This window comes from Bombina bombina, chromosome 2 (assembly GCF_027579735.1).
Source record: "Bombina bombina isolate aBomBom1 chromosome 2, aBomBom1.pri, whole genome shotgun sequence".
Taxonomy (NCBI): Eukaryota; Metazoa; Chordata; class Amphibia; order Anura; family Bombinatoridae; genus Bombina; species Bombina bombina.
This window is the reverse complement of record NC_069500.1, coordinates 147,355,134-147,378,009: the sequence shown is the minus strand read 5'-3', so window position 1 is coordinate 147,378,009 and position 22,876 is coordinate 147,355,134. Positions and strand designations below refer to the sequence as shown.

Below are 22,876 nucleotides of genomic sequence, written 5' to 3'. Positions count from 1 at the left end.
CACCTGTGTAGCACTCTTTCCCTATTTAACAATGGCAAGAGTTGGACAAGGTTTAGTAGTCTAGAATAGGAGGAGTAAGTGTGGATGATTAAAATATAACCTTTATTGGTAAATTTAAAAAAAGCAACAACAAAAACAATCTACATACATACTAAGTTAAAAATTGCAGGATTGGGTCTGATTAAATTATATCTGTTTTCACAGAAAATTTGAGTGGTTGTGATGTGTATATAGAGAAAAACTTGGATCAATAGTCCAATTTCACGTTGTGGTATTCTTAGTACTTATATGTTGTTAGATATTGGTAACACTGGAGTGGTATCGGTAAAGCTATTATGCTTTGATATTTACTCTGTTTTGAGTCTGATATTGATACTCGGCTATACAAGACTAGCCTTTGGTTAACTTGATTTTGTTATTGCACTTATTTTAATAAGTGTAATATTGTTTCTAACACGTGATTCGTGTAATTAATGTTGTAACAAAGTGCTTGTAAAACGTTTCAATTGTACCCCATTGTTTGGAAGTTTATTTGTATATTAAATGTGTGCAATATCTGATTGATAGTTAACTGTATAGAATAGTTATTTGTTACAACTTTTTGTCTAGTTTCTGCTATAGTTAGCACAGTATTTGTGTTGGCTGCAATGAGCACGAGTTTCTATCAATTGTGCACTTGTTTTGCTAACCTTTGATGTTAGATGTAATAACTTTCTTGAATGACTTTATTATTTTTGGTTTTTATTGTAATATTCACCTAGTGACTTGTAATTCTGTTAACATCTTTATTCACTCTCAATATTTTTATTGAGATTGTATTTTGTTTATTTCATTTCAGAGTCATTACAATTATATGAATTTGATACAGAGCTGTTGCAGAGTAGCTGCTATTCGTTAATTTAGCTTGGCTTAGCTTATATTAAAGATAGGCTAGTTGGTATATGTTGCCGGGCTAAAAGTTAGATATTTAAAAGTTCTGAGTGCTGATCTCAAACTCACAATTTGCAGTATATTATATATATTTTGATACTTCAAATTTCTTAACCGTACGTTTGGATCAACACTGGGCTTTCAATATATATGCCGGTTCTATTTTCTAAAGTTATAATAGCTCAGCTTATGCTAAAAAATAGGATGCGTAAAATTTATTGTGGAATTGTACAGCAAATATTATGTGCAATCAATACTGGGCTCTTGCTGTAACTGTCAGTTCAGTTCCACTTATCAAGTAGCTTGGCTTAGCTTGTACCGAAAATAACAAGTTGATAGGTGTTACCACTCTAGTTTTTAAGCGTTTTTGGCAGGCTGAGTGCTGATCTAAAGCTGACAGTTGCGGTATTGGGTCTTGCCTTCGAGTTCCGTATTTTTTAAACCGCTTTGTCTGCAGTCAACACTGAGTACTCGCTCTAAATGCCGGTTCTATGGCTAATACAGTTACTGGGTTAATCTCTATATAAATTAATTTAAGTCAATATTGTGCACAACCACAATTTTTATGCTTATAAAGACTACCATTCCTGCTAAATAAAAAATGCTACACGGCATTCAACAAACATTCCCTAACATGTTTCGCCACTATCGTGGCTTTTTCAAAAGGGACGATAGTGGCGAAACAAGTTTAGGGAATGTTTTGTTGAATGCCGGTGTAGCATTTTTATTTAGCAGGAATGGTGGTCTTTATAGCATAAGAAAATTGTGTTGTGCACAATATTGACTTAAATTAATTTATATAGAGATTAACCCATTAACTGTATTAGACATAGAACCGGCATTTAGAGCGAGTACTCAGTGTTGACTGCAGACAAGCGGTTAAAAAATACGGAACTCGAAGGCAGACCCAATACCGCAAACTGTCAGCTTTAGATCAGCACTCAGCTTGCCAAAAACGATTAAAACTAGAGTGGGTAACACCTATCAACTTGTTATTTTTCGGGTACAAGCTAAGCCAAGCTAACTTGATAAGTGGAACTGAACTGACAGTTACAGCAAGAGGCCCAGTATTTATTGCATAATATTTTCTGTACAATTCCACAATAAATATTACGCATCCTATTTTTTAGCATAAGCTGAGCTATTATAACTTTAGAAAATAGAACCGGCATATATATTTGAAAGCCCAGTGTTGATCCAAACGTACGGTTTTAAGAAATTTGAAGTATCAAAATATATATATAATACTGCAAATTGTGAGTTTGAGATCAGCACTCAGACTCTTTAAATATCTAACTTTTAGCCCGGCAACATATACCAACTAGCCTATCTTTAATATAAGCTAAGCCAAGCTAAATTAACTAATAGCAGCTACTCTGCAGCAGCTCTGTATCAAATTCATATAATTGTAATGACTCTGAAAATGAAATAAACAAAATACAATCTCAATAAAAATATTGAGGTGAATAAAGATGTTAACAGAATTACAAGTCACTAAGGTGAAATATTACAATAAAAACCAAAAATAATAAAGTCATTCAAGAAAGTTATTACATCTAACATCAAAGGTTAGCAAAACAAGTGCACAATTGATAGAAACACGTGCTCATGCAGCCAAACACAAATACTGTGCTAACTATAGCAGAAACTAGACAAAAAGTGTAACAAATAACTATTCTATACAGTTAACTATCAATCAGATATTGCACACATTTAATATACAAATAAACTTCCAAACAATGGGGGTACAATTGAAACGTTTTACAAGCACTTTGTTACAACATTAATTACACGAATCACGTGTTAGAAACAATATTACACTTATTAAAATAAGTGCAATAACAAAATCAAGTTAACCAAAGGCTAGTCTTGTTATAGCCGAGTATCAATATCAGACTCAAAACAGAGTAAATATCAAAGCATAATAGCTTTACCGATACCACTCCAGTGTTACCTATATCTAACAACATATAAGTACTAAGAATACCACAACGTGAAATTGGACTATTGATCCAAGTTTTTCTCTATATACACATCACAACCACTCAAATTTTCTGTGAAAACAGATATAATTTAATCAGACCCAATCCTGCAATTTTTAACTTAGTATGTATGTATGTAGATTGTTTTTGTTGTTGCTTTTTTTAAATTTACCAATAAAGGTTATATTTTAATTCATCCACACTTACTCCTCCTATTCTAGACTACTATACCTTGTCCAACTCTTGCCATTGTTAAATAGGGAAAGAGTGCTACACAGGTGTACATTCCATCAATCCTAGGATTGATACTCTTTGTCTGCAAGTTCCTTGAAAGGACAAATCTCTGCTCTTTCTGTTCTGTTCCACAGAAAAATTGCTAATCTTCCTGATATTCATTGTTTTGTTCGGGCTTTGGTCGTTTCAAGCCTGTCATTAAATGAATCTCTCCTCCTTGGAGTCTTAATTTGGTTTTGAAGGCTTTACAGGCTCCTCCGTTTGAGCCTATGCATTCTCTGGACATTAAATTACTTTCTTTGAAGTTATTTTTCCTTTTGGCCATCTCTTCTGCTAGAAGAGTTTCTGCATTATCTGCTCTTTCTTGTGAGTCTCCTTTTCTGATTTTTCATCAGGATAAGGCGGTTTTGCAGACTTTGTTTAAATTTTTACCTAAAGTTGTGAACTCAAACAACATTAGTAGAAAAAATGTTGTCCCTTCTTTGTGTCCTAATCCTAAGAATTCTCTGGAGAGATCTTTACATTCTTTGGATGTGGTAAGAGCTTTGAAATATTATGTTGAAGCTACTAAAGATTTCAGGAAGACTTCTAGTCTATTTGTTATCTTTTCTGGTTCTAGGAAAGGTCAGAAGGCTTCTGCCATTTCTTTGGCATCTTGGTTAAAGTTTTTGATTCATCATGCTTATTTGGAGTCGGGTAAATCCCCGCCTCAGAGGATTACGGCTCATTCTACTAGGTCAGTTTCCACTTCCTGGGCTTTTAAGAATGAAGCTTCTGTTGATCAGATTTGCAAAGCAGCAACTTGGTCTTCTTTGCATACTAAATTCTACCATTTTGATGTTTTCTCTTCTTCAGAAGCAGTTTTTGGTAGAAAAGTACTTCAGGCAGCTGTTTCAGTTTTGATTCTTCTGCTTATAATTTCATTTTTTTTCATTATAAAGATTAAAACTTTTGATTTGGGTTGTGGATTCATTTTTCAGCGGAATTGGCTGTCTTTATTTTTATCCCTCCCTCTCTAGTGACTCTTGCGTGCGAGTTCCACATCTTTGGTATTTGCTATACCATACGTCACTAGCTCATGGACTCTTGCCAATTACATGAATGAAACATAATTTATGTAAGAATTTACCTGATAAATTCTTTCGTATTAACAACAGTCCATGAGACCCACCCTTTTTATGGTGGTTATGATTTTTTTGTATAAAGCACAATTATTCCAATTCCTTGTTGATGCTTTTTGCTCCATTCTTATAACCCCACTTCTTGGCTATTCGATAAACTGAATTGTGGGTGTGGTGGGGGGTGTATTTATAGGCATTTTGAGGTTTGGGAAACTTTTCCCCTCCTGGTAGGATTGTATATCCCATACGTCACTAGCTCATGGACTCTTGATAATATGAAAGAAATGAATTTATCAGGTAAATTCTTACATAAATTATGTTTTTTCTCTGAGGGGGCATTTCCACCTCTAAGCCAGTAGCTGTGCTATAATACTGTACAATGCTACAGCTATTGGTTTAGAGGTGGAAATGTCACCTTATTGTAAGTATGCTGTGCCGTGGAGGCCGCGGCACAGAAAGGGTAAGTTTAGCACACTTTTTTACAAAGTGATCACCTGAAAGGCCTATTAATTTTCAGTGATGGTAAATCATAAGGTTTTTAAAATTCTAGAATTTACCATCCCTTTAAGAGGCGTTGAAGGGGTGTGTTCCAGGATGGCAAAACAATGCTTTTCAAACAAAATTACAAATTTAAACATTTTATTTTGGCTACAGATTTTTTTTTATTGCAGTGAAAATGGACTTGAATGCCCCTTTAACAGTATTTTCTTCCATAGCTGGTAACAAATAGTGATGTACAATGTGTGTGTGTGTGTGTGTTTTTGTGGTTATATAAATTGTAGTGAACTGAATAGATAACTTATTGTCTGTCCTTTCACTGATTACATTTAAATAATAATGATGAAATGGCCTTTATGATTGCATGGATAATAAAGTATAAACTGTGTATATATTATTTAACTATATAAATATATATTGCAGACGTAATAACCAAAATGTGTCCCCTATTGTTTTCAGTTTTGCAGATTGTTCTCTCAGTCCATATAATTTATGATTTTTTTGGCAATTTTTCAGAGAATATGAATGATAACACAAAAACTTTTCTTTCATCTTATGATTAGTGTTTGGCTGAAACTGTGTTTACTCTTTTTAAATCATAATGACAACCGAAACTACCCAAATGACCCTTATCAAAAGTTTACATACCCTGGTGATTTTGGCCTGATAACATTGCACACAAGTTGACACAAAGGGGTTTGAATGGATATTAAAGGTAACCATCCTCACCTGTGATCTGTTTGCTTGTAATTAGTGTGTGTGTATAAACGGTCAATGAGTTTCTGGACTCCTGACAGACCCTTGCATCTTTTATCCAGTGCTGCACTGACGTTTCTGGATTCTGAGTCATAGGGAAGGCAAAAGAATTGTCAAAAGATCTGCTGGAAAAGGTAGTTGAACTGTATAAAACAGGAAAGGGATATTAAGATATCCAAGGAATTAAGAATGCCAATCAGCAGTGTTCCAACTCTAATTAAGAAGTGGAAAATGAGGGCTTCTGTTGAAACCAAACCAGTCAGGTAGACCAACTAAAATTGCAGCCACAACTGTCAGGAAAATTGTTCGGGATGCAAAGAAAAACCCACAAATAACTTCAGGTGAAATACAGGACTCTCTGAAAACATGTGGTGTGGCTGTTTCAAAATGCACAATAAGGAGGTACTTGAAGAAAGATGGGCTGCATGTTCGAGTCACCAGAAGAAAGCCATTACTACGCAAATGCCACAAAGTATCCAGCTTACAATACGCCAAACAGCACTGAGACAAGCCTCAAACCTTCTGGCACAAAGTCTTTTAAAGTGATGAGCCCAAAATTTAGCTTTTTGGCCACAACCATAAACGCTACATTTGAAGAGGAGTCAACAAGGCTATGATGAAAGGTACACCATTCCTACTGTGAAAGACTGTGGTGTGATCGCTGATGTTTTGGGGATGTGTGAGCTACAAAGGCACAGGAATTTGGTCAAAATTGATGGCAAGATGAATACAGTATGTTATCAAAAAATACTGGAGGAAAATTTGCATTCATCAGCCCGGAAGCTGCGCATGGGAAGTACTTGGACATTCCAACATGACAATGATCCTAAACACAAGGCCAAGTCGGCCTGTCATTGGCTACAGCAAAATAAAGTGAAGGTTCTGGAGTGGCCATCTCAGTCTCCTGACCTTAATATCATTGAGCCACCCAATAATTTACAGGAACTGGAGGCTTTTTGCCAGGAAGAATGAGCAGCTTTACCATCTAAAAAGAGAGCCTCATCCTCAAATACCACAAAAGACTTCAAGCTGTCATTGATGTTAAAGGGGGCAATACACGGTATTAAGAACTGGGGTATGTAAACTTTTGATCAGGGTCATTTGGGTAGTTTCTGTTGTCCATTATGATTTAAAAAGAGTAAATACAGTTGATTGATAATAAATGGCTACAGCCAAACACTAACCATGAGTGAAAGAAAAGTGTTTGTGTTATCATTCATATTCTCTGAAAAATGGCCAAGAAATCATAAATTTGCCAGGGTATGTAAACTTTGAGCACGACTGTGTATATACACACACACACACACCGTGAGGGGAAAATAATTTGATCCCCTGCTGATTTTGTACGTTCGCCCATTGATCAAGAAATGATCAGTCTATAATTTTAATGGTGGGTTTATTTGAACAATGAGAGACGGAATAACAACAAAAATCCAGAAAAACTCATTTCAAAAAAGTTATAAATTGATTAGCATTTTAATGAGTGAAATAAGTATTTGATTCCCCTATCAATCAGCAAGATTTCTGGCTCCCAGGTATCTTTTATACAGGTAACGAGCTGAGATTAGGAAAACTCTCTTAAAGGGAGTGCTCCTATTCTCAGCTTGTTACCTGTATAAAAGACACCTGTCCACAGAAGCAATCAATCAGATACCAAACTATCCACCATGGCCAAGACCAAAGAGCTGTCCAAGGATGTCAGGGACAAGTTTGTAGACCTACACAAGGCTGGAATGGGCTACAAGAAGGTGAGAAGGTGACAACAGTTGGTGTGATTCGTTCTGGGGCTCCATGCAAGATCTCACCTTGTGGAGTTTCAATGATCAAGAGAACGGTAGGGAATCAGCCCAGAACTACACGGGAGGATCTTGTCAATGATCTCAAGGCGACTGGGACCATAGTCCCCAAGAAAACAATTGGTAACACATTACACCGTGACTGAAACCTTAAAGCGCCTGCAAGGTCCCTCTACTCAAGAAAGCACATGTACAGGCCCGTCTAAAGTTTGCCAATGAACATCTGAATGACTCAGAGGGGAAGTGAGTGAAAGTGTTGTGGTCAGATGAGACCAAAATTTAGCTCTTTGGCATTAACTCAACTTGCTGTGTTTTGGAGGAGGAGGAATGCTGCCCCACGAACACCATCCCCACCATCAAACATGGAGGTGGAAAGATTATACTTAGGGGGTGTTTTTCTGCTAAGGGGGACAGAACAACTTCACTGCATCAAAGGGACGATGGATGGGGTCATGTACCGTCAAATCTTGGGTAAGAACCTCCTTCCCTCAAAAAAAATGGGCCGTGGATGGGTATTCCCAGCATGACAATGACCAAAACACATGGCCAAGGCAACAAAGGAGTAGCTCAAGAAGAAGCACATTAAGTTCCTGGAGTAGCCTAGCCATTCTCCAGACCTTAATCCAATAGAAAATCTGTGGAGGGAGCTGAAGGTTCGAGTTGCCAAACGTCTGCCCTCGAAATCTTAATGACTTGGAGAGGATCTGCAAAGAGGAGTGGGACAAAATCCCTCCTTAGATGTGTGCAAACCTGATGGCCAACTACAAGAAACGTTTGACCTCTGTGATTTCCAACCAAGTACTAAGTCATGTTTAGCAAAGGGGTCAAATAGTTACTTCACTCATTAAATCAATTTATAACTTTTTTGAAATGGGTTTTTCTGGATGTTTTGTTATTCTGTCTCTCACTGTTCAAATAAACCAACAATTAAAATGATTGACTGATCATTTATTTGTCAGTGGGCAAACGTACCAAATCAGGAGGGTATCAAATAATGTCTATATAAAGTTATATCATGAATTCTGCTTATTCTGTTGTTTGTACGTTCTTTTCAGGTATAAGGATTGACCCTAGCCATACGGAGTATGCACTTACATCCTTAAACCGTGATACTCTATATACAATTCATTTGACTGCTTATTACAGATGTAGGAGGCACAGATGGTCAGAAAATCACGTTTACAACTGCAAAGTTTGGTGAGATTCTTTTAAAGCAAAGCATTTCGTTATGAATAATACAAAACTAGTTTTCAGTTAAGACATGTAACTAATTAATCACTAAATTGATGAGAAAAGAATGTTGCTGGTAATTAGTGTTAAAGGGATATTAAACAGTGTTTTTTTTATTGTAATTAAAAAAAAAAAACACTAAGCAGTGGCTTATACTTTAATATAAATCATTGCAATATGCATTACTCATCATTTAAAAGGATTTTACCTTTTATTTATTTCTTTTTTTAATTTAATTTGTGCTGTGTCCAAGGGGACTGAGGTCTCTACAGGAAGGCTTATCTAGCTTGATGTCTTAACACTTCTAGAGTAAAATAAGCTATTCAGGTAATGTTAAAAAAAACAGTACGTCTGATTTGCTCATGCTCTCAAGAGACGGAATGAAATTTAAAGGGGCTTAAAACTGTCTGTTTCATTTTTGCAGCAAAATAAAGCACTAAGCAGTGGGTTATAATTAATAGAAATCGTTACACTGTGTATTGATCATAATTTAATAAGAATTGTGCCTTTAATTTCTTTTTTTAAACTTAATCTGTGCAGTGTCTATTACTTCCTGTCACAGCCTCTCAGGAAGGCAAATTAATATTTTTTGTCTTTGAAATGTTGCTAGCAGACACCATAAAATAGCTCTTGTCAGTCTATTACCCATGATCAGTAGAGGACTTCTGCTGCAAAAATCATGTGACATTAGAACTTAGATTTTGTAATGTTTGCTTGCTTACCTAGCTACAGGTGGTGGCTACACTGCTACATTTTGCAAGAAAACAAGTAAGTTGTTTGCTTTTTTTAACACAATCTGTTTCTTTTTATTTTTTTTCTTTAAAGGGACATGATACCGAATTTTTATTATTTTGTGATTCAGATAAAGCATGCAATTATAAACAACTTTCAAATTTACTTATATGATCTAATTTGCTTCATTCTCTTGTTGTCCTTTGTTAAAAAGCATATGTAAATAGGCTCACCCATGTGTATTGCTATTTCTTCAATAAAGGATATCTAAAGAATAAAGCAAATTAAAAAATAGAAGTAAACTGGAATGTTGTTTAAAATTGTATTCTCTATCTGAATCATGAAAGAGAAACATGTTTGCTCTCATTTCCCTGAGGGCAGGGGCTGCACAAGAAAACAAGATTTGTTGTTTTTTACACCATCGGTTTGTTTTTATGTTTACCTTGTTTTAACATATTTGCTTTAATAAAAGAGCACCGTTTCATATCCCTTTCGGTTGTTTGATACATTTAAAGGGACTGTAAAGTTCATGATTCAGATAGAGCATGCCATTTTAAACAACTTTCCAATTTATTTATATTATAAAATTTGCTTTGTTTTCGGTGTCCTTTGTTGAAGAAGAACTGATAGGAGTTTAGGAATATGCACGTCTTTAGCAGTCTATAGCAGCAGTGTTTGCAACAATGATTATAGCAACATTATACATAGTTACAAACACTACTGCTGGGTGGCACATGAATGCTCTTGAGTTCACATAGGATTCATCTTTGACAAAAGATACCAAAAGAAATAAGCAGAATTGATAATAGAAGTAAATGAAACGTTGCTGAAAATACCATGCTTTATCCAATGAATTTGCTTACTTTTGACTTTACTGTCCCTTTTAATCTTTAGTTATACTGTTCATCCTTACCTTTGTTTGTCTCAGTGATAACCTAATACATTTTATATATGAAGCTTAGTGTTTTCAAAGATCTGCATATTGCAAGCTCTCTGTGGCACTGAGCCCTGTAATCCTTCATAGTAGTTTAGTGAAGAGGGGGCAGAAGAGGCATATCCCTGTGCACTGGTGTATTAGGGCAAAGACAGCCTGACTCCCACATGGGCTGCCTCAGACTAGGGCACGTGGTGTGTTCCATTAGTCACTGTGAGGGTGAACCAAGGAGGAGGAACTGTTGCTATTCCTCCTGTGTTTTCTGCTCCACCCTCAGTCATAACTGAAAGAAAAGTTATATATCTATCTATATCTAGCTCTATATCTCTCTATCTCTCTTCTCTCTCTTATATATTATATATATTATTTTTTTTTTTGCTCGTTGGTTAAAAACTGTTAGTACTCCTAAAACAGCCGCACTTTAATGCCATGACTGAATGAACTATTTTTTAATTATTTTTTTGCTGCATCATCATCGTTCCTTTATTCTTTAATTGTGCAGCTCGTTTTTTTTTCTTTTTGAAACAAATGCCAAGAACACAACAAAAATTGTGTCCAAATCCAAATGCACATTTAATAACTATTATGTGTTGTTATTTCTTGGGGATTTTAGGGATAAGTGGTGAGTGAGAACCCTATTGTGCTTATATGTCTAAGAAAAAGGATCTCTCACTCCTCTCTGCATCTTGTGTGTATATATATTATTATATTATATATTTATATTCCTATTTAATAATATAATATTATTTTTCTTCTATTTTATTTACAGCCAATGGAGAAGTAGAAGCTGTTGTTGTGTCCTCATGTTTAGTCTTTCTTATACTCCTGCTTGTTGGTGCCTCAGTATGTTTCAGCAAGAGAGATCTGTAAGTAGACCCATTAACACTGACTTAAAGTAAAGCTGTGGTTGCTTATTATAGGGACCCTCGTTCAGATACGATTTTTAACAGCTTTCCAATTTACTTCTATTATCAAATTTGCTTGGTTCACTTGCTATTCTTTGTTGAATGAGCAGAAATGCACTACTGGGAAGTAGCTGAACACATCGGATTAGCTTGTGACAAGAGGCATATTATGTATGTGCGGCCACCTATAAATAGCTAGCTTCCAGTAGTGCATTGCTGCTTTTGAGCCTACTTAAATATGCTTTTTAACAAAGTGTATACCATGAGAACAAAGCAAATTTAATAGATGTAAATTGTAAATTTGTTTAAAAGTGCATGTTCTATCTGAATCATGAAAGTTCAATTTTGACTTTACTGTCTTTTTAACTCTAGAGAAAATAATTGTCTTGTGTTTTTCTACATCTAAAATTAAACACAATACTGTGGCCTCTTAGTTCAGGTTAGCTTTAAAGTGTTCATTTACTAGTATTTGCCCTTTGTACGTATATGGAAAAACACTCTACTAATTTATTTTCCTGTGTGCTTTGTTACTTTAGGTAAAAACTGCATGACAATAATATCACAAGTGTACAAGTCAATACTTTCTTATTCCATATAAGCAACCAATATGCCTTTCAGAAGACAGGTTATATATCTACAATGTGATTTGTGGTTTTGTTTTTTTAAGATCCAGCTGCTCTAAAATCCTATTTAGTATCCATAGACTTGAACTGTTAGAAGATAATTTTGATTATCCTACCTTTTGTGAAGGAATAATCTAGTTTTTGTTAAAGACACAGAGACCGAGTATTTTACTTCTCTTTTACTACTTACACAGCTTTTCACAGACATAAAGATATTTAACAGGCAAGTAGCAACAAAAACAAAGAAAATGATAACAGCCAATGAAGAACAAGTATTCAAATGAGCAGATAAATTCAACAAATGAGAATAGTCATAGTGCCCATATACTGTCCAAATAGTCCCCTAATCCTCCTCTTTCTTCTTTGATGCAAACTGGAAAAAGATTCAAGAGGAAAGGAAACATCAGGATGAAGGATCCACCGATGAAAAAACTGGAAAAAAACCATAGATGAGACAAAAGAAACGTTTTGTATAACAGAGATAAACAATTGGGCAGCAACTTAAAGATGAAACTTGATAGGAAGTAGATGATCCTTTGTAGATGATCCATAACCAGGATAAAAAGTTCTTTAACAACTGGGGTGTTGCATGTTTTGAAAACCTGGAAAAATCGGGGTGGAGAAGATGAAATACAATAACAATATTTATTTTATCGGATATGAGAGAATTAATACACCACCAAGAGAGCCAGGGAGGGAAAATACTCGTCTCTGTGTCTTTAATAAAATCTAGATTATTCTTTCACAAAGCTAGGATAATCAGAATTTTATTAAGCATAGATACTCCTATTTTGCTAGTTTCAAGCTAAATAGATCAAAGGAGTAAAGAAGATGCGTCATGAGAAATAGGTTTGAAATAGAACTGTTTAAAGGTAGTGTCTGAAGACCAGTCAGCGGCATTAAGGATATCCTGAAGAAAGGAATAAAGTATGCTTTAGAAGCGGAGGCTCCTCAAATAGAAAGAGCGGTAAAGGAGTCCTCTACATCAGATAAAAGAAGAATCCATTTAACCCATCTGGCAATAGAAGAGGAAGAGACAGGTTTATGAGGAGAAACAAAAGAAATTAGGATTTGAGGAGAGGAAGGAGATCTAAGCAAAGAAGTTCGGGTTTCATATTCTCTGAGACAGGAGGCTACACAGATATTAGGATGATCAGGAAAACATGGATAGAAGATAGATTTTGAGAGACATTTCGTTCAGCGGGAAAGCAAAAAGGTGACACCAAAAGGGGAAAACATCTTGGAATTTATGTCAATAGCTTTTACATCTGAAACTCTGTGAAAGGACAGGAGTGGCTAATTTAGCAGAGAGTTGTTTGAGAGAAAGATCAGAGTTGGAGGGTCAATTATTTAGGAAATTAATGACAATATCTACATCCCAGAAAAAGGAATATCTAGGAGCAGGGGGATTTTTTAATCTGATGGCTTTTAATAAGCAACAAATATGAGGATGGCGACCAATGGGAATATCTGATAAAATCATGAGTGGTAGAAATGACAGAATGAGCCAAATTAATGGATCTATAAGCGAAACCATTATCAAAAAGGGAAGAAAGGTAATTATTTCAGGGAGCGGGGCTGAAATGGGATCCAGGTGTCTTCGTGAACACCAGCTAGACCATTTAGGCCAAGCTAAGAGATGAGCTTTATTGGTACCTGGAGCCCAGGACTCTTGAAGGAGAAACTGAGAACTTTTTGAAATTCGCTTGAGGGCCCCTGAAATTGCCCAGGCTACCAGGTTGAGGGATTCGTCTAGGAGGAGAGGGTGAGGGTTCCCGGAAAGGATTCAGGAGGAGATTGGGGAGGGATGGAATTGGGAGGGGAGGGAGAAAGGACAGCTCTAGGAGAGAGGGGTACCAGGACTGAGTTGGCCAAAGGGGAGTTATTAGAAGGGAAATTTGAGCTCTGCGAAGATGAGCAAGTGTCCTGGGGATCATGGAAAAAGGGGGGAAAGCATAAGCGTTTTGAGCCGGCAAGGTTGAAGGCAGGCGTCTACAACTGTGGCGTCTGGATCTGGATGCCAGCTGAAAAAAGATTTCATCTGATGATTGAATCTTGAGGAAAAAATATCTATAGTGAAGGGACCGCTCAGGGAGGCAAGGGAAAGGAAAATATTGGGCAGTAATTTCCCATCGGTGGAATCCTAGGGAAAGGAAAATATTGGGCAATAATCTCCAATCGCTGGAATCCTGAAGATAGCGAGATCCCCAATCCGCTGCTGAATTGGAGAGACCTGCAATGTATTCGGCTTGAATGGAAAAATTGTTTTATAAACAATGATGAACAAATCTTTGGTAATCTCTGAGAGAGCTTTGGATTCGGTACCTCTCAATTTGTTCAGATATCTCACGGCAGAAATGTTGTTCATGTGAAGAATCGCAGAAATGGGAGCTACATTTTTTATAAAGCTCTTGATTGCAAAAGGAACCAGCAAGTAATTTCTTGCAATTGATGTGAAGAAGTCTCTCCGCACCTATCCATTTGCCACCGGTGATAAGAGAACCACATCGGGCACCTCATCCAGAATTGCTTGCATCTGCTTTTATAACTAGTTGCCGAAGATTGCTCTGCCGTTCCAGGCATCCATGTGGATTAGCCACCAAAGTAATTCCTAATGAGCTTCCGGAGAGAGAGAAATGGGGTGGGCATATGAAAGACCTTTGCGAAGAAAATACATTTTGAGGCGTTGAAGAGCCCGATAGTGGAGGGGAGCTGGGAAGATAGCTTGGATGGAGGAGAGAAGACCAATGTTGTGAGCTAGGAGTCTCAGAGGGAAAGAAGGCTTTTTTTAGAACAGATGAGATCTCCTTTTTTATTGCAGATATTTTTTCTTGGGGAAGGCTGAGGGGTAGATAGGGTATTTATTTGAAAACCCAAGAAAATCAGATACTGAGTAGGAGTAAGGATGGATTTCTCTTTGTTTATTAGAAATCCAAGGTTCGCCAAAAGGAAAAGGACAGAGTAAATCATCCTGATTCAGAATGTCATCCAGATAAATTTATAAGACAAACACCTCTGAATCTGAGACAGATTTCAGGATTTTGGTGAAGATCCAAGGGGCAGAGGACAGTCCGAAAGGAAGACAAGTGAATTGCCATAGTATGTTCTAATAAAGCGGAGAAATTTCCTGTGAGATGAATGGATGGGAACAGTTGGGTAATCATCTGTAAGATCGAGGTGAACCAACCAGTTTTAATCTAAGAGACAATCTCTTAGAAGATGAATGCCCTCCATCTTGAAATGATGGTACAGAACGAAGGCATTCAAAGTCCTGAGATTTATTACGGGACGAAATTGCCCATTTTTCTTTTTTACCAGGAAAATGTTGCTTAAGTAACTGTCTCCGTACAAAATAATGAGTTCTATAGCCTTTTATTGAGGCTAGAGAAGAAATCTTTGAGTCTATGGCGAGCTTGTCTTTCTTTAAGAACTGAATGGGTTTGGGAGGAAACATCTGGGAGTGGGTAGAATCCAGGGATCTGAGGTGATTAGATGCCAATTTGGCGAGTCTGCCACCTATTTTCTTCTTAATACAGGGAGAGTCCACAGCTACATTCATTACATGTGGGAATACAGAACCTGGCCACCAGGAGGAGGCAAATACACCCCAGCCAAAGGCTTAAATACCTCCCCCACTTCCCTCATCCCCCAGTCATTCTTTGCCTTTCGTCACAGGAGGTTGGCAGATAAGTGTCAGAAGATTTTGGAGTAGTTCCTTAGGAAGGGTATCTGCCCTTTGAGATGGGACTGGAGTTTTAAGTAGTCTTGTCAGCCTCTCAGTGAGAGCATTGATGAAAGTTAGAGTCTGGAGATGCAGGGAGAGTCTTTCTGAGAAACCATCCAGACTCATATTAACTGCTCCTTAAGCATTCCGCGTTGACTAGTTTCGCTGCTTGCTTTCTTCACTCAAGTCCATGTCAGAAGCGCTGCTACAATCCGTGAAACTTTAAGGATCGTGTTCCACGGTATAGATTCCGGTAAGATTGTTTCATTTTTTTTTCACACATGTTAACGATAGAAGACAGGGTCACAGTGGGACTCCTTTATCTTTATGAAATTATGGGTTAATATCTCCTGAGGGGGATTATTGAACAGTGGGGTTTTTTTAATCATATTTGTTATGTTTTTTCATTTGAGAACTGCACAACTTTATTAAGCTGGCACGCTTTCCCTTAGCAGGGGCGGTCCTGCATGATGCACCATGTGACGGGGAGTGGTCACGCTTTTTTCCATTTCCGATTCCTGACCGAGTTTTCTACCTGTCTGGGTCATAGGAGGTGGTGAGTGCCCCAGCCATTGTGGGTATAAGGTACAAGTTCTTTCTATAATTTAATTTAGACGAGTTATGGAGGATTCTTATTTTTTTAGAGGGGTATCCCTCTGAATCCGATTTTGATGCCTGTGTATATTGTGAGGAGGCCCGGGTAGCCCAGCCCTCTTAATTATGTTCCGTATGCCGCTATAGGGTGTTCTTATCATCCAATGTTAGATGTTAGAGACCACTGAGCCGTCCGCCTCTAAAGATTCCTCGTCCCACGAGGTGTGTTCCCTAGAATCTTCTGTTCCTACACATGCAGTTTCCCTAAGTACCGCTGCTCCTTCACCTGAAGGTGGCTTTTTTCCACCATAGGTTACTGCACAGTTCCGCATGGCCATCTCCACAGCCTTAGCGATTTTGCCTCTTCCTGCTACGTGCAAGCGAAGGGTTAATTCATGCACTTCTGCCCAGGGACCGTTGTGTAAAAGGACTATTGTATCCGATCAGTCATCTCGAGATGTGGTTTCCTCTGAGGCTTCAGAGGTAGAACCTCCATGGTCGGAGTCTGCTGACTTGATTCCTCTGACTGAGGAGGATTTAGATTTAGAATGGCATGCCTGCGTTTACTTCTGAGAGAGGTTTTGGCGATGTTAGAGGTTCCCAGTACTGGTCCATCAGTTGAATCTCAGTCCTCTAAATCAGATAGCGATCTTGACTAGATGAGTGGAGAGTGATGGAGATCCTATTCCTTATCGTCTAGATATATATAATTTATTTTTTATTTAGAATCCCAGTTCCAAGTTCTATGGGGGGGGTTGTGTCGTATGACAGGCTGGACCTGTTTTTGTTTGCACACTCTTTGTGCGCTTGCCTATTTCTTTTGCTATTCTGTTTCGGATAGTTTTTGTTTTTAGAGCTCTGGGCTGTTGTAGAAACTCTTCTTAGGAAGATGTTTCGTCACATGTTTTTTTTTTTTGTTTTGTTTTTTTTTGGCACTATCGACTTTGATGGTTGCGATTGTTGTAGGCTGACCATATTGCCGCTTTAAAAAGGGACACATATGAAAAATACATATGCCAGGGCTGTTTTCAGGGCTGTTTAAAGAAATGGTTTTGTATAAGAACCCTCACATATGTATTTTTCATATGTGTTCCTTCTTAAAGCGGCAATATGGTCAGCATAGATTGTTGGAGACTTCCGGTTGAAGCTTCTAGGTCTCTGCTTGGGGTGATGGTTCCCCCGATAACTACAAGACAAAATTTAAGCCTCGGGGCTTACATTTCTTTATTTGGATTATTCTCCGTTTTTCTAGCATTGCTGGAAATTTTGAATTTTATGTTTTGGCCCTTGAGTGTTCTGGCAGATATGTCGTATCCTAAATGACAGGCAGCACCTGTGTTGGGTACTATTTAAGTCTGCTCGCTCTTTCTACACAAGAGGAGTTATTTCTTGCTTCCGGTCCAAGCAGAGCAGGTCCATCTATCCTAGATGACAGGTAGGACCTGTTATAGGTACTATCTTGGATGGGTGCTGGTTGTTGGATCATATTGGATCCAAGGGTCCTAGAGGCCGGAACTAGGCTTCACATTCTGTTTCAAAAAGCATGTACAGCAGCACTGAGGCAAAGGAGTAGCAGGGCAATCCAATAGTTAAAAAATATAACTTTTGCCTCAGTGCTGCTGTACATGCTTTTTGAATCTATATTTTCGGCTACACTGGCCGCTTTTACACAGCTTAGCACCCCTGTTACCTGTTGGCTGCCTGGATCCGCCTCTGCATATGGATTGTGCCGGAACTCCCTGCCTGTAGCAGCCTGGTATTGTTTGTCTGATTCACATTCTGTTTCTCTGGGCAAGTTTTTACTCTCTTTTGTGGAGTCATTTTCCCGGTACCTATCGCACAGTGGAAATATTTTCATTCCATTGTTGGTGCATGGGCCAATAGGGGAGGGACCTCACGTTCTATTGGGTTTTATGATTCTGTTTGATACTGGTATACTGATACTTTTCCCGGCCCTATCAAAAACACTGGATTGTGTGCAAAGTGTTATTTTAATAGTGGATTTAGTTTTGGATAAGGTATTAAAAGTTTTTGCATAGTTATTCATTCTAAAAAGGTAAGTATCACCATAAAGTAGGCCATTGGGATCGGAGGATCTTTGGGTTGAAGCAAAATCTGATAATTTGGGGTCAATTCTATGGATAATATTGCGTCTTCTTTCCACAACTATGGCTTCGTTGGCGTTGCCTAAAAAGGCAGTGTATCTAAGAATTCACTCTCTGATTGGAAAGGGTCAAGGGAGGAGTTGGAATCAATAGCTTCTTCAGAGAGATCAAAATTTTTTGCAATTGGGCCTGTAGTATCTAGGAGTTTGTTTTGACAAGCCCTGAGAAGCCTATCTGAAACTATTTTAAGGTTAGCTCCTTAGGAACCTAAACATTTTAGAATATCTGAATCTATTTCAGGGGTAATGGTAGAATTACTGGGAAGGGAAGGACGGTGACATTTAGCTTTGTGTTGATCTGGCTGTTTTTTTAAGGGAATTTCTTAGATGATCCATAAACTCGGCTATTTCCCTTGAAGGGAACCATGCAGAAGAATGGGGGTGATGTAGTTCGTCAGGTTTGGTGAAAGGTTTGCCTAATGAATCTAGAAAAAAAATTATCATTGTGAGATTTAGACGAGTGAGACTTTAAGTATTTAAGAATCGGATTAAAAATCTTCAGACTGTTTATCATCAAAATCAGAAAAATATTCCTCATCTGAGGAGGAAATATCATAAGGTCTTTTTGTGTGCTTTTCAAAAATCTTAGGTGGATTTTCTTAGAGGGTTTATTATTACTAATTTCTGAAAAAATACGCCCTGACCTCTGATTATTAGAAAGGTCAGGGGTTCTGGTGCCAGGAAAATTCTGCTTGCTAGCAGAAGTACTGCCTGCAGTGCGCATTAAGGCAGAGTGAGGGTTGTCTTGTTGTGAAAGACTTAGAGGTCTTTTATTAGGTTGTGGGGAGACAGGGATTACATGTCTAGTCTGCTCTCTCTTGTGAGTCTCCTTTTCCGATTTCCTTTCCTTGTGTACGAATCCTAAGAATTTGCTTGAAAAATCGTTACACTCTTTGCATGTGGTAAGGACTTTGAAATACTATATTGAGGCTACTAAGGATTTCAGGAAGACTTTTAGTCAATTTGTTGTCTTTTCTGGTTCTAGGAAAGGTCAGAAAGCCTCTGCCATTTCTTTGGCATCTTGGTTAAAGCTTTTGATTCACAAGACTTATTTGGAGGCGGGACAGTCTCCGCCTCAGAGAATTAAAGCTCATTCTACTAGATCAGTTGCCACTTCTTGGGCTTTTAAGAATGAAGCTTCAGTTGATCAGATTTGCAAAGCAGCAACTTGGTGGTCTTTGCATACATTTACTAAATTTTACTATTTCGATGTATTTGCTTCTTCTGAAGCAGTCTTTCGTAGAAAAGTTCTTCAGGCAGCTGTCTCACTTTGATTCTTCTTTTTATAAGAAGAACTTATTTTTTGGATTTAATTTCTCAGCGGAAATAGCTGTTTTTATTTTATCCCTCCCTCTCTAGTGACTCTTCTGTGGGCTTCCACATCTTGGCTATTTTATCCCCTACGTCACTAGCTCATGGACTCTTGCCATTTACATGAAAGAAAACATAATTTATGTAAGAACTCACCTGATAAATTAATTTCTTTCATAATGGCAAGAGTCCATGAGGCCCACCCTGTTTTTGGTGGTTATATTTTTTGTATAAAAGCACAATATTATTTTCCAGTTCCTCTCTTTTCTATGCTTTTTAACTCCTTTTTACACCTCACTACTTGGCTATACGTTAAACTGAAGTATGTCTGTTGTGGGAGGTGTATTTATAGGCATTTTGAGGTTTGGGAAACTTTGCCCCTCCTGGTAGGAATGTACATTCCATACATCACTAGCTCATGGGCTCTTGCCATTATGAAAGAAATTAATTTATCAGGTATGTTCTTACATAAATTATGTTCCCCTCCTTAATTATTGTTTTTTGTTTGGCTCTTGGTCTTGTCGCATAACTGCCTGACTTCCTAAAATTTTTAAAACAAAATTATGTAAAGCCTTATTTTTACAGTAATTTGTGAGTCAATCAGTCATGAAATATTGTTATATTTCCAGTTCAATAAATGTGTGTATTTGTGAATTAGACTATTGTATGTATCTAGATTTCATTATTCGTGTGCTAAATGAAAAACAAATTTTTGCAGCGGTTTCAGTCATTCGGAGAATTCCAACACTGGATTTATTGGAAAATAACTACAACTCTAAATATCTGGAAAAATACTGTTATTTTGCCTTTGCATTTCTTTTTATAGTGTATATAGGGTCAGAATTCACAGAATACGGGGAACTACAGCTAACTACATTATTTGTTTAGCAAAAACTAAATATGAAAAAATGCACCTATCATCTGTGAATGTGTTTGTTGTCTTTTTTATAATAAACTATTATTTGTTTTGTAGAATAAAAAAGCATATTTGGCCCAATGTTCCTGATCCTTCAAAAAGTGACATTGCAAAATGGTCTCCTCAGACTCCAAGCAGGGTAAGAGTTTCATCTTTTTCATCTTTTAAATGTATTAGCTAAATGTATTAGCGTTATTTCTTGAAAAATGCCAGTAGAATTGGAATGCCCACATGCCTCCCCCCCCCCCAAGTTTTTAAGTGCAAATAGGGATGAAATAAGGTATTTCTGCAGAACATATTTTATGTTGAAATTGTTTTTATTGTATTTTTACAAATTTAATAAACAGAATAATCCATCATTTTACAAATATGACATTGCCCTTACATGTTTTGTATTTCTGTCACAGATAATTAGTTCTACTAAATAAAGATTTCCCTAAAAAAAGTCTATATTGTCATCTGAACTTCTCTTGTATTAGTCCATGTGTTATAACTTACTACATGATAGAAGAATTCCACCTAAATTAAAAAAATCATATAACTTGTTTTTCACATTGTGCCTGCAGAAGATCTTTTATAAACTTATAGAGCGATACATTTGAAGCCAGTTCAATGATTTGTTTAATCCTTTAAAAGGATATTTTACTCAAAAAAAATCTCCCATTTAATGTGTCCTTAATGATCCACTTTGTCTGCTGGAGTGTAATAAATTGTTTTCAAGGATTTCCTTTACCCTTATGTTGGCATTTGAAATAGTTTATTTGATTTAGCCTTTGTTATCCCCACCTATTCTGAAACTTTGTGGCCTTAGGTCCAAGCTATAAATAAGCTGTGTAAACACAGCGTGTGGAAGTAATTACACTCCCAGTAGTGTATGGAAGAGATAAGGTAATAAAATGTTAATTTTCCATTTTTCTCTCTAATTATTGGTCTTTGGTTTATGGACAGATCTAAGATAAAGATGTAAAGTAATGAGATCTGATTATACCTACAAGCTCAACCCATTTTATTAGGTTGTGGCTTCAACACACAAAATCAGCTGTTTCATATACACAAATAAACCTTAAAAAGCAAATTCCCATACATTTAATACTCTGCAGTTGGTGATAAAAGCAATTGGAAATACATTAAGGAAAAACAATTTTACAGTATACTTTCCCTTTAAGTACTAAGCCATTTTACATCACTGTGCTGGAGCTGTTTTCAGTTTGACGCTCATTACATTTATGCATACATATCAACTTTCATGTTGGGAGCAAATGTTTAACATGGGAACAAAGTTCTGTTGTAAATATTTCTTTAAAAAAAAGGCAATTGTTAATCTGATAAAGTGATTTCAAGGCCCGGATCGGATCATGGGGGGCTGTCTACACTGCTGGGCATGCCCACCCAATCCAATTTGGGGAGGCTACAGGACGTCATATAAGGTAGGAGGTTCCATGCCGTCCTTATGGCATTAATGCCTAGCGGTGTTAGAATGTCCTAATGGCGTGAAGGGGTTAAGGTACCAATGCAAATATCATCTTGGTTTTTGTCTTCTTTTCTTTTACTAATTCAATCACTTTTAAAAAAAAAAACAAAACTTTTTTCTTAGCAGAAATGCCATAATATGGGGGAAAGGTCACCATATGAAATACAAAATAAATGGTGTGATTGGATTTATCCTAATTTCATAAATAATCATCTTTTAAACAAGGGTCTCAATTGTATCTAAGTATTGTTTGGGGCAACCTAAGGAGCACACCCACCTCCTTATGTGTTATACGGCTATGGTTCTGCAAGGTGATTAATGTTGCTAAAGTGAGAGAGTGATTCAAAAGAAGTACAGCGACTCCTCCCCGTGCAAGCTGTTAGGTAACTGCCAAACCTTATATATAGCAAATCAGAAGCAGGCAGCACTGTCCAGGCTTTATATAAAAGACCTTTATTTCAACAAGACTGGGTCAAAAAATACAAAGCTTCGGGTCAAGATCCTTAATCATGTATGTTTGTCTACATTGTTATCGCATTTTAAAGGGACATGAAACCCAACATTTTTCTTTCATGATTTAAGTAGAACATACTATTTTAAAAAACTTTCCAATTTACTTCTTTTATCAAATTTGTTTCATTCTCTAATTCTCAAATGGTTTCTAACTGAACACACGGGTGAGCCAATGACAAACTATATATATATATATATATATCCACCAATCAGCAGCTAGAACCTAGTTTCTTTGCTGCTCCTGAGCTTACCTAGATAAACCTTTCAGCAAAGGATAACAAGAGAAGGAAGTAAATTACATAATAGAAGTAAATTAGAAAGTTTGTTTAAAATTACATGCCCTGTCTAAATCATGAATGTCTAATTATGACTTTACTGTCCCCTTAAATACCCTTCATAGCCACGCCTCTCTAAGGTATAATATATCATACTGCTACCTAGT

At 37.0% G+C, this 22,876-nt stretch overlaps 1 protein-coding gene across 1 annotated transcript in view; it reads left to right on the top strand.

The window, feature by feature from the left end:
• Positions 1–22,876, top strand: part of IL6ST (interleukin 6 cytokine family signal transducer) — a 221,812-nt gene that overhangs the window by 179,368 nt on the left and 19,568 nt on the right. Inside the window, 4 exon segments of the mRNA XM_053699691.1 lie at positions 8,373–8,458; positions 8,460–8,514; positions 10,983–11,079; positions 20,508–20,589. Coding sequence (XP_053555666.1) covers positions 8,373–8,458; positions 8,460–8,514; positions 10,983–11,079; positions 20,508–20,589 — 320 coding nt within the window.